General features: G+C 47.2%; 1 protein-coding gene across 7 annotated transcripts in view; it reads right to left on the bottom strand.

Moving 5' to 3' along the window:
- The window catches only part of Marchf10 (membrane associated ring-CH-type finger 10), a 95,390-nt gene that overhangs the window by 25,389 nt on the left and 57,514 nt on the right, over positions 1-12,487 (bottom strand). For 6 of the 7 annotated variants that reach the window (XM_040749905.1, XM_021227152.2, XM_040749906.1 and 3 more), the window contains exons 6-7: positions 8,488-8,634; positions 1,505-2,861 (exon numbers count right to left, since the gene is read on the bottom strand). In XM_040749905.1, the coding sequence (XP_040605839.1) occupies positions 1,505-2,861; positions 8,488-8,634 (1,504 nt within the window). The remainder of the gene's footprint in view (positions 1-1,504; positions 2,862-8,487; positions 8,635-12,487) is intronic. The other variant, XM_040749909.1, reaches the window with a different exon arrangement.

The following is a 12,487-nucleotide window of genomic DNA, read 5'->3' on the forward strand; positions in this document are numbered from 1 at the left end:
GAAAGAAGAAAGAAGAAAGAAGAAAGAAGAAAGAAGAAGAAGAAGAAGAAGAAGAAGAAGAAGAAGAAGAAGAAGAAGAAGAAGAAGAAGAAGAAGAAGAGGAAGAAGATCCTAGCTAATTGTCAGGGAGAGGAGCAGAGAGAGCCCTGTGTTACCAGGTGTCTTTGTGTCCCTGAAAATTAGCCTTTCTATTTTTTCCCTTATATTTCTTAAAAAAAAACAACCAAAAAACATTTACTCTGTGCCTGTGTGTGTGTGTGTGTGTGTGTGTGTGTGTGTGTGTGTGTGTGTGTGTGCTTGGCAGTGTAAATGTGGAGGTTGGAGGGCAATTTAGGAGAGTCACTTCTATGGGACTATGGGGGTTGGAGGGCAATTTAGGAGAGTCACTTCTATGGGACTATGGGGTTGGAGGGCAGTTTAGGAGAGTCACTTCTATGGGACTATGGGGTTGGAGGGTAATTTAGGAGAGTCACTTCTATGGGACTATGGGGTTGGAGGGCAGTTTAGGAGAGTCACTTCTATGGGACTATGGGGTTGGAGGGTAATTTAGGAGAGTCACTTCTATGGGACTATGGGGTTGGAGGGCAATTTAGGAGAGTCACTTCTATGGGACTATGGGGTTGGAGGGCAATTTAGGAGAGTCACTTCTATGGGACTATGGGGTTGGAGGGCAGTTTAGGAGAGTCACTTCTATGGGACTATGGGGTTGGAGGGCAATTTAGGAGAGTCACTTCTATGGGACTATGGGGTTGGAGGGCAATTTAGGAGAGTCACTTCTATGGGACTATGGGGTTGGAGGGCAATTTAGGAGAGTCACTTCTATGGGACTATGGGGTTTGGAGGGCAATTTAGGAGAGTCACTTCTATGGGACTATGGGGTTTGGAGGGCAATTTAGGAGAGTCACTTCTATGGGGTTTGGGATGGACTCAGCTCTGGGACTGTCACCTTTACCTACAGTGCTGTGGCCAGACCTTGCCCTTTTTCTTCTTTTGCCTTTTTTTCAATCTTTTCTCTTTCTTTTTTCTCCTTCCTTCCCCCTCTCTTCCCTCCCTCCTCCCCTCTCTTTCTCTCTCTCTCTTCTTTCTTTCTTTCGAGACAGGGATTCTCTGTATAATAGCCCTGGCTGTCAGAATTTACTCTGTAGACCAGGCTGGCCTTGAACTCACAGAGATCCTCCTGCCTGTGCCTCTTGAGTGCTGGGATTAAAGGCGTGCGACACCATCACCCTGGTGCCCTTCTTATAGAATTCTAGGGAAAAGATACTTTGGAGGATATATGGATAAAACTGAGTGGGATTGCCAAATTCCTCTTTGTACATACACATCTTTTAAGGGCAATAAAATGGGACAATTTTCTCAAAATGAGCAATTTCATTAACATGTCAAGGAAGAACATGTCTGCGATCTAAAGTCCCATGATCCTCTAATGAAAGCAAAGGCTATCTCAGCTCGGAGTGTGGGGGGTGGGAGAGGGAGGAAGTGTGTGGTTATAGTAAGTCCTTACCTTTCTTGCAATTTCCTCAGTTTCTCGGGGTCTGCCTTTATTTCTGTGGCCCCCTTTTCATCATTGACACCATGGATTCTAATGCTGTCCTCATGATCATTTTGATTTGGAAAATCAGACACTGCAAAGAAAGTAAAAGGTATGCTTTCTGGCAGGGACCCAGGCATGTAGAAATGGCCTTGCAAGTGTTGTCTTGTAGAAGAGCTGGGAGAATTCCCCAAGGTCTCACTGCTTTGAGGATTTGAAAGATCTTCTGCCAATAGTGGAGATCCCTGAGCTTGGCTTGTTGAAGCCGTCATCTCCTCTCCCCGGATGTCATCAGTGTGGTTTTCAGCAGTAGCCACCGGATTCCTATTTCTGATCGGTGAGAGTGGCCGGCGTACATTGAACCTTAGGTTTTCCTCTATGTCTGAACTGGGGACTAGAATAGATGACATGGACAAGTTTGCTGGGATGTCATCTATCAGAGCAGAATGCAGCAGTGGCCCATGAGTGTTATAAGACATATTCATAGATGATCTTGGAGCTATAGGTCTCCCTGAAAGTAAGCAGTTGAATGAATTCCTGGAGCCATGTAAGTAACTTTGCCAGTCTCTCTCATGATGGTGAGCCTCAGGCCTGGCTTCCATAGGACAGTCACTGGATCCATCTTCAGCACTGTCTCGGATGACATCATTGGATGTGGCATCCCCTGAAAGAGCAGTCTTCTCATCTCCTTGGTCTCCACTGGAGTTCTCTGTAGCCAACTCCCCACGCAGCCTGCTGTCCTGAATTACCCTTTGCTCAGCAGAAGGCTGCTTTGACACTGGCTCTGTGGTGCCGCTTTTTCCTGGAGATCCAGGGTTGGCCTTGCTCCATCTTACAGAATTTCCTCTGAGATTTTCAGCATTTTCCTCAACATTTCTATTTTGAGTGGCCGATGTCCCAAGAAATCGGCTTCTCTTATGGCTGGGAGGAGAACGCATCCTAACCAATAGAAGTTCCTCTTCCATGCGGGTTTCCTCTTCCGTGTCATAGTTTTCTTGTTCACTGTTTAACGATAATGCAGAGTAAAAATCTTCATCGTGGAACCTAAATGGTGCCCTTCTTGGCCCTACCACAGGGGTGGGTAGGAGTGGAGGCCCCAGGGTCTCACTCAGCACTTGAGAACCGTTCATTGGCTGGAAGGTCTGTGAGAAGGCAGCGTGGGGCTCGTTCTGGGAACGAACACTTGGGTCTCCTTTTTTCTGTCTCTCAAGGGGCTTCCCACCTGTTCTCGAGAGCTCTGAGGATGAGGCTAAGTTTCTTCTCTCTAGAGTTGGCCTCTTCAGCTTAGTCTCATTTGCACACATCGGGCTTTCTGGTTGGACAATTGGATCTGTGTTGAGAAGAAACAAATTCTATTAAAGGTACCCACAGGAGAAAGCCCCTCTCTGCCAGGCATGATAGTCTACCACAGGCAGCGATACCAGGTAAAGCCCTGTAGAGAGCAGTCCAAGGGCAGGAGGTACCAGAAGCTTGGGAGGAAAACCTCATGGTGAGTTTCTCTTTACTGCCTCTGGGTTCTCCTTTTGGAGGTTCACATGCAGCACTGTGAGTTCGTGTGTTTGAGTTCACATTTGTGGCACTGACACCTGTGAGTTTGCCTGTGTGTGGGTTACCTTTGTGGCACTCAGAATGTGGTTCAGAAGAAGGGGTAACCATGAAGCCACAGATTCTTTCTGCAGGATCTTCAGGAAGTCTGGTCCAGCTTCAGGCCAGCTCAGCCAGGGTAGCTAAACTTCTCTGTATTTATCAAAAAGGAAAGCCAGCAGTTTGGGAGTGACTTACATAAACCCCGTTGGTCCTTTCTCATCCAAACTGATCCCACAAATATTTATGACATCCTCATTTCACACACAGCTTTTGAAAACCTCAAAGAAAGTATAGTTTCATTTTTGGTAGACAAGGGAGAAGGTTTTTGAAGCTAGTGTCTAGGTGCATGATGATTGGGATCAAGTTCACTATTTAGTGTAAATAAAAGTTATAAATCTCCCAAGAAATTATTATCTCTTCTTTGCCATTGGCCTCTATAACATATGGCTGCCACAGAATCCCTGCCTTTGGATTGCAAGATGTGAGGAGACAGAGAGAGAGAAGGGACTGAGAGTGTCTAGGGAGTCAGTTTCTGTAGGTTAGATGACTTATTCACACTTAACTTCGTGAGGCTGAGGAGGTAGGTGGTTCTGTCTGTGGCAGACTTGCCTTACAAGCGTGAGACCTGAGTTGGATCATAAGAACTCAAGTAAAATTGCTGTAATTCCAGCATGGGGTTGGGGGTGGGGCATACAGACAGGAGGATCCCTGAGACTCACTGGTTTGCCAGACTAGCCTAACTGGTGACCTCCAGGCCATTGAGAGACCTTGTGTCTCAAGGGAATTGGGTGATATTCCTGATGATAATGGTATCCAATGCAGTCCTCTGGTCTTCACACACACACACACACACACACACACACACACACACACCCTCCTCCACATGCTCCTGCATACAGGTCAACACATATCCATTAAGAAAACAAACCTCACTTTGTACAAATAAGCACTTCTCACCAAGTACGCTGACTAGTCATACCAGCTAATCCACTCAGAGAAGCCTTGCAGCCTGTGGGATAGATACTGCCTTCATACCATGTTCCAACATAGGGTGCCAAGGTTAGGGGAAGGTCACATGACCTGCCCGAGGTTGTATTCCTAGTAAGTGATATAGGGTAGTGACCGTATTGCTAGGGCTTGTGTTCTTTGCCACTACCCTGGGCAATGCCCTAAAAACCTTCCCTGGGCTTTACAATTTCCACACAAGAAATGAGGACCAATGGAATGCACACATGTGGTTAAGGGTTTTTCACCCCATGTGGGTAAAAAATTAAAAGTGCTGTTGTGATTCCGCTTCTTCTTCCTCCCCACAGACACGCCTAACCCCCTGTGGGTTCGTCTCTGCTCTTCTGCAGATCTGATGATGCTCTACTGTCCTTATCGCTTAGCTCGCCTGTTGAGTGGACAGGATGCCTCGGGATCCCAAAGGTCCTTGATAACAGCTCTGCTGGGGGAAATGCAAATCCGCTGAGCAGCCGGCTCTGCTGAGGCCAAGTCAATACTGCCTTTAATTGAGGTGCCTTGCAGGGGAGCTGCAGCTCGCCTCTCTAATGTCCTGATGCTCTGTAAGCTTCTTTTATTGTTAGCTGCGTGGGACACTCAGCAACACAGTGCGAATCTTTACTCATCAGCCCTTCCAGAGATCAGTTAAACTGTCCTACTGGGCCCCTTGTGGGGTTTGTAAACCCCAGCAAGAGATGTGCCAACAATTCAAGGACACTTTGAGCATTTGGCTATGTTTGAACAGAAGCAGAGCTTGGAGGCCCAACCTTCTGGGCTGATCCGTGTTTGGGGAACTAGTGCCATCTATGACACAGCCAACTGAATTCTGGCATGTGTGTGTGTGTCCTCTGACCTCCATGTGTCCTCTGATGGAGGTCAGAGGACAACTTTAGGTGCTGACCTTTCTTTTCTTTCTTTCTTTTCTTTTCTTTTTTTTGAGGCAGAGTCTCTCACTTGGCCTGGAGTTCACCAGGTAGGCTGGTGGTAAGTGAGTTCTAGGGATCTGTCTGTCTCTATTGTCCCAGTCATGGGCTTAAAAGTATGTACCCCCCCAAACACACACTTGTTCTTGAGATTGAACTCAGGTCACATAATTGCAAGTCAAACACTTTCCAATGGACACCCTCACACCCTGTTTCTTTCTTTCTTTTTTTTTTTTTTATTTTCCAGTTTAAATTTAGATAAGAAACGAGGTTGCTTCACAAGTCAGTTCCAGGTCCCTCTCCCACACACCCTGTTTCTTAAAGAAGAAAAGTGATGCAAAGTCTAAGTGTAGGATCTGATTGATCACTTCACATTTTGAATTTGAGAAGGACCTCCAAAATTAGCAAACAGTGCTGTCCCTGAGCCGCCTCCTCTCTCTGAACACCCCCATCTGTAGGACGGCAAGGGGAGGCCCTGGAGCAAAGAGCCGATTTAGTCAGCCTTTGGATCGGGGATGAGAGAATCAGCTGGGTGGCTGGACACTCATAGGAACCCTGGGATCGTTCCACAGAAGCTGCCGAGCTGTCGTGGTGTGACACAGGTCCCTGAGGCAGAAGTCTCTGCTATGTGCTGTGTTGAAGGTCCTGAGGCTTCCTCAGACAACTCCTCCTTGTCACCACAATCTCCTTCATCTTTGATATTCAACCAGAGCTGCATGTGAGTGTGTGTGTGTGTGTGTGTGCGCGCACGTGCGCACATTTTTCCCTAAAGGTGTGCCATTCTTTATTTATGCTATTTTAACCCTTTCTTTCATGTGTGTGCATGTGTCTGTATCTGTATATATCAAAGACAGAGCACACTTCATTAGCTGTGGGCTGGGAATTCTCAGTTGGCATGTCAGGGATGTGCTATTCATAGCTGGGGCCTCAGCCTTCTAGCTGCTGGATGTTTCTCAGAGGCCCTGCCTTGGCCCCAGCTGTGGACTGAGTGCCTGCTGCCTGCAGGAGGTCTAGGCTCATTGAAGTGAGACGGGAAGAAGTGTTTGTCTGGCCTGGGACTAGGCCTTTGGTCTTAAACTTCCTGGTGAGCATCACCAGCGCTGCCCTGAATTCTAACAATATATCGTTTTCTCACCCTCACCTCCGCTTTTTGTTATAAATGTGGTCCATGACCATTGGAGAAAACTCAGGAACTATAGAAGATGAAATGGTCCAAGGCTCCCATAACCAAAGCCTGGCTGGATATAATTCAGGTGCTGGACTTGAGGGATGAGCTACAAACTCAAACCCCCAGGTCATCTCCACCCTGCAAGAGCTGCGGCTCAGCCTTTGGATGCTGAGTAAAGTACTTGAGGTAGAAATGTGTGCTGTGGTTTACCACAGGCCTCAACACTCTTTTTGTATTTCTCTTCCCATAACTACCAGCTTCCTGAAGACGTGAACTTGTAACTCTTATCTGGAGGCACTGTAAAAAAAAATCAACCAAACAAACAAACAAAAAACCCAAAGGTAGCTCACTACTGTACATCAAGAATACTACCATAATTACAATGCAATATGAATATGCCATAAATGTCTTCAATTTTTCTTTTCCTGCTGTGTGTGTATATATATATATACATATATAGATCTATCTATCTATATATATCTGTATCTATCTATATCTTTGTGCATGCGTGCCTTCCTCAGTTGGCTCTCAGCCTTATTTATTAAAAACGGGATCTGTGGTGGTTTGAATGAGAATAGTCTCTATAGACTAGCATGTTTCAATGTTTGGTTCCCAGTTGGTGGACTGTTTAGCAAGGATTAGGAGGTGTGGCCTTGTTGGAGGAGGTGTGTCACTTCAGGCCCAGTCTCTCTCTCTCCTCCCTCTGCCTCTGCCTCTCTCTGTCTCTCTCTCTGCTGAGGGCTTGTGGATAAGACGCTGCCATGCTCCCCACCATGATGGTCGTGAACTCACCCTCTGAAACCATAAGCAATCCCCTGAGTAAATGCTTTCTTTTATCCATGGAGTCATCTCTCCAGCCCCCCAATGCTTTCTTTTATAAGTTGTATTGGATATGGTGTCTCATCACAGCAAAACAACAGTACCTGGGACCTCATTGCAGCTGTACTAGGTGGCCAGCATGCTCCAGGGACCTGCTTATTTTTGCCATGCCCCTTCCCCTACCCTCCCCATCCCCAGCACTGAGATCACAGAGAGATGCCACTATATCTAAATTTTTACATGGGTTCTGAGGGATAGAACCCAGGTCTTCATGTTTGCAAAACAAACACTTTACCACATGCCACACACATGCATGCACACGTAGTTTTTTTTTTCTTGTTTTGAGGTTTTGTGGCACAGATCACACTGTGGTGAATAATAGCCTTGCTTGCTGACCTTGAGTGGCATGTCTTCTTTTTATTAGAGGAGGATGATGACAGAAGACTTGGCAGGTTGGAAGGTATGAACCTTCCAGAGGCTTTTGACACTTGTTGCCAAATTCCTTTGCAGACGGTTTATTCTACACTGCTCCACAGGTAGGAGAGGAAAACATCTCTGTCATAGTGGGGCTACCAGCCATCTGTGCCACCAGCATCTGGCACAACAGTGCCCACTGTTCGGAGGAGGGGAGTTAGAGTTTCAGACAGGCAGTCTGCTCTAAGGCTTATGCCCTCCCTTGCCTCCTGGAGGCACTCTGTCACTGGCCCCTGAGGATGTGTCGCCATTCCAGACTCATCTGTACTCCAGCTGCCCCTAATACCAAGCATCCGCAGGTTCCTCTGTAAGTGTTCATCGCTGTTTAAACACATCTCCTTTAAATAGGAAGGCTGCTGTATTCGGCCAATACTGAGGTGTGATGCCCACGGTTTCTCTCAAGGAAGGCTGGCGCTGCTGCTGGAGAGGGTGGCAGGGTCAGCTGACTGCACCGTGTGGGCCTTTGATGCCAGCTCAGGCCTGAGCCTTGGAGAGGAAGGCCCACTGAGCGACTGCTCTGAAATGAAGCCGGCTTTCATTCTGAAGCTATTTCTTACACATTAAAAGATCACGCTGGTGTGCTTGCCCTGGATCACAAGCGGAAAGCTCCCCGAGGGCGGCCATCAGTCTGCCACCCATGGACGTCGGTCTTCCTCTCCTGATGGGTGTGTGGGCACTATAGCCAGTGGGGACCTCCCCAGAACTGCATGCTGGCTGGGTTTGCACCTCCCCCTAGTGAGTCATTCTCATGGTGTAATGGGAGAAAGGAGTAAAAGATAAACTCCACCCACTCCTCTTCCCACTAGCCTCTTGGAGAAAATAAAAATGTGTTTAAGTAGTTTACTGTTTGAACCTTTCAAGGGCTTCATTTAAAGACAACTCTGTCTCTTAAAGGCAAAGATGGTTTCAAGTCGCAGTAACCCACAAGGCACTAGCACGTGTCAATTCTCCCCGAGGACCAAGGTGGCAGCCACAGTCCTTACCTGCTCCCAGGAGTGCCTTTGCAGACAGCTGTGGTTTCTGTCTGCTTCTCTCTCCAGATGCTCTTGGGCTGTGCATTTCCGGGCTCACCGTCAATCTCCCCAGGTTTGGCCTCCTCTTCCTTGATAAAATCTTTGGTGCCTGTGCCGCTGAAAGGTGCAAAAGCTTTTCAATATATTAATAGGAAAACACTTTCTGTATAAAAATACATCATCAAAGAAGGTAGAAGGTGATGTGTGGAGGGGTTGGGGGGGTAGGGAGTTAAAAGCACTGAGCCAATAGGTCAGAGAAGAGAGGGACTTGAAATCTAGTTTGATCCCTTTGTAGCCATGAAAGCTTGGGCACACCTCTCCAACCTCAGTTTTCCTACCCGTAATAAGGAAATAGTGTGACTACTTCATAGGGTTTCACCCCCTGGACTCCTGCAGCGGGGGTGGGGTGGTATGGGGGTGCAAGGGATCCTTTCCCATTAAAACAAACAGACTCATGTGTATAGGTCTTTGTGGCACCATGGAGGCTCTGGTGCTGGGGTTACAGGTGTTTGTGAGTCACTTGGTGCTGCTGCTGGGAACTGAACTTGTGTCCTCTGGGGGATCACCAAGTGCCCTTAAAGCTGAGTCTTCTCCCCGCTCCTCTTTCCTCTTACTCTAGGCATGTCTCCCTATCTACAGGTGCTGCTGCTGTTAAGATGGCGCCCAGGGCACACAATGTTATGCTTCCCCCAGAACTCATTACTGTTGGAGTCATATTTAGTACCTGTGTACCTCCACTCGCTGGTTGCATATTAGCATCAAATGTGGTCTGGAAACAGTCCCAAGCAGCTGGGAATACCTACCTTTTTCCTTGGACATGCCCACCCACCTCCCTGGAAGACACTGACCACTGTGCCCCAAGTTCCCAGGGAACGTTTTCTCATAATTCTCATTTGGAACCAGGCTTCTAATTGACACGAACAGCATCGAGTTTCTTCACAAGTATTCGGCATCAGTGCAAAGGGATGTGGGGAGAGTTTCTTATTTTCCAAGCATCTCTACAAGTTCTTGGGGTCACACGGCAGTTAAATCAACATCTATGCTACGCCCCCGAGAGAACTGTCCTGGCTCATCCCGTTTGAAGATTCAGACATTTCACAGAAGCCAGCACAGGGGTGAAGCTGGCACGAAACCCTGCTTGGCGTGTGTGAGCCCAGGCTTTCTTGGCATGTGAAGAAAACTGGATTTACGTTCCTGAGCATAGTCTGTGGTTATGTGAATAGTTTCCACCCAGACTCAGGGAGGCATGAAAGTTCTCCCTGGCATCCCGTGTAAGCCAATGCACGCCAGTGAGCAAGCCAACTGATTTCTGCCTGGCCCCAGGAGGACGTGACAGTGGGCTTCGAGACAGAGGCCCGTGCCCCTTGGGGAAGTCATTGTTAGAAGAGAGCTGATGGCGGCACAGGTCAGCATAGGGCAAACAGACGCTGTGGCTGTAGCCGGACAAGAGGAGACGTTATCTAGAGATGAGCGTGTGTCCCGAGGAGAGCGTGAGGTGGGGGGGGGGTGCTGAGACGTGATTTCTCTAAGAAGGAAGCAGGGGAGGATGGTCCAAGGGTGTGTCTGCTGCCTCTGGCGGAGTTTCTCAGCACCCAGAGGTGTGCTGGTTGAAGCCAGAGGATTCCCAGTCACCAGAGGCCTCGTCTCTCTTCTTCTCAGCCTTTAGAGACCACCTCCCAGCTAATAGAGGCATGGGTTGCATTTTTTTAAACGTTTGCTTAAAACTGTATTTATTGGTGTGTGTGTGTGTGTGTGTGTGTGTGTGTGAGACATGTGTGTGTGTGACATGTGTGTGTGTGTGTGTGTGTGTGTGTGACATGTGTGTAGTGGGCATGTGGAGGTCAGAGGATGACTTTAGGCAATCATCACTCTCCTCCCACCTTTACCTGGGTTCTGGGTATTGAACTCAAATTGTCAGGCTCCAACGGCAAGTGTCTTACCCACTGGGCCTTCTCACCAGACCAGACACTGACTGTATTCTTATACACCGAGGAAGAGACAGAACAGGGGCAGGCCAAGTCCAGTAAGTTAGGACTTGGTCCAAAGGTGCTGGAGAGATTTCATCTTGATTGTCAGTAGAAGAGTCAGCCCAGGAGGCAGAATGTCTCACAACGCTGACAGCCGCTCTGGCTCCATCCACATTGATGAGGAGAGAGCCTGCCTTCCCCCCAGCCAGCACCAGCCTAATGATTCTTCAAGGTTTGGTTTTATGACCACCAAGTGCTTTGACTCCAGAGCCCTTACATCCTGGTCTTTAATCATCTCTAATATTTAAATATTGCAAACTTTCTTCATTTTTTTTCCTCTTTCAGTGGACTGTAAATTCCTTGAGGACACCGGTCTCTAAGCTGTGTGTTGCACACTACTCTCCAAGACCAATGATAATTGCCTGGAATGATTGGCAGGGCTTAAGGAGATGACTCAGCCCCAACTATGGGGAACTTTAAAATTAAGAATTAATTTTTAAATTGAAACACTCATTTGATCTAAAAGTTACATTTGATGTTCAGAAAGCTGCTTTCTTTATTCAAGGCATCAGGTCGCTTAAATGGTTTCGCAAACTATTACTATTTTTCCTCAAATCCTCAGCAAACTAAAGTAATGAAGCTGAGCATCGGGGGCTGGAGAGGTGGCTCAGTGGTTAAGGGTACCGACTGCTCTTGCAGAGAATCCAGGTCTGGCTTCCAGCACTTTCCCTACCCGGACCCTGTCAAGGAACCCCACAACCATGTATAACTCCGGTTCCAGGGAACCGAAAGCCTCTTCCAACCCATGTGGTACCTGTACACATACGGTATGAGTAAACTCTGACACACACGCACACGCATACATGCAAACACACATATTGAACAACTAGAGATTGTTACCAGACCCATTGGTGAAAAACCCACTACCGTTAGTAGAGCCAGTGCCCATCCATCCCCTTTGGCAACTTGAACCTCATTTTCTGCAGCTGCAAAGTGGGATTATCTTCTCTTGTTAGGTTACTGTAACATTTAGCAATAATATACGTATGTGGGCTGATTGAGTATCTGGCGCCCATTAGCTGTTAAACTGGCAGATGCCTCATTCATAGAGCATGTAGTACCACGAAGAGTAGTAAACCGGAAGTCACTTCCACCAGAATGCTGAGACTCATTGTTACGGAGCTTTCACAGGTGCGTAACTGATTCAGCCGCTCTTGTTCCTTTGTAACTCTTGTTGACTCTTTCCCACAAGCCTTCTTTTAAAAATAAAAATCCGAAAGGCAAATAGCAACTCCTTTTATTATAATTTGCTCAACAAATACTTCTGCGTCTCGGCTATACGATAATTTGAGGGTTTACAAGGATGAGTAAGACATCTTGGTCATGACCTTCATGGCTATGCTCTGATACGGCTGCACCCTAGACCTCTGCCTTGCAGTGCCCTTGAGATTCAGAAGACAGCAAACTCACAGGAGATGTTTTCTCTGCCATATGTACTTACAGTCACAAAGGAGGTGACCTCAGTGACACAGTTTATATCCAGATGCCATGCAGACCGGGTTCATCTGTTTGAACAGACCTCTGGGACCTTTCTATGATGGTCCTTACCATGGCATGGTGCATATCTTAATCATGAATGAAATCTAAGCCATAGCTCTATTGGGAGAAAGGTCCTTCACCTGACAGCAAAGAGGAGAGTTTGTTTCCCAGGAAACTCCATATCTTGTCTGCCAGTGAATTTGGGGAAGTATGTAGTTTGTTCTGGACAACATAAAGCCCATACCTTCTTCCTGTATCTGAGCATCCAGGAGCCTAGAAACTGAACAGCTGTTTTGATAAAAGGCATCTGCCTCTGTTCATTTGATACTGCCAGGGACCTGTCATTGGTAACACTTCATAATTTGATCAGGAAAGGTTAAAAAACATAGTAGAAGTCTCATAGTTATACGAGATCCTGACAACTGAGAGCCAAGCCCACTCAACTGTCTATGTCAAGTCCATGC

The sequence above is a fragment of the Mesocricetus auratus genome, unplaced genomic scaffold (assembly GCF_017639785.1).
Source record: "Mesocricetus auratus isolate SY011 unplaced genomic scaffold, BCM_Maur_2.0 Super-Scaffold_100007, whole genome shotgun sequence".
NCBI lineage: Eukaryota > Metazoa > Chordata > Mammalia > Rodentia > Cricetidae > Mesocricetus > Mesocricetus auratus.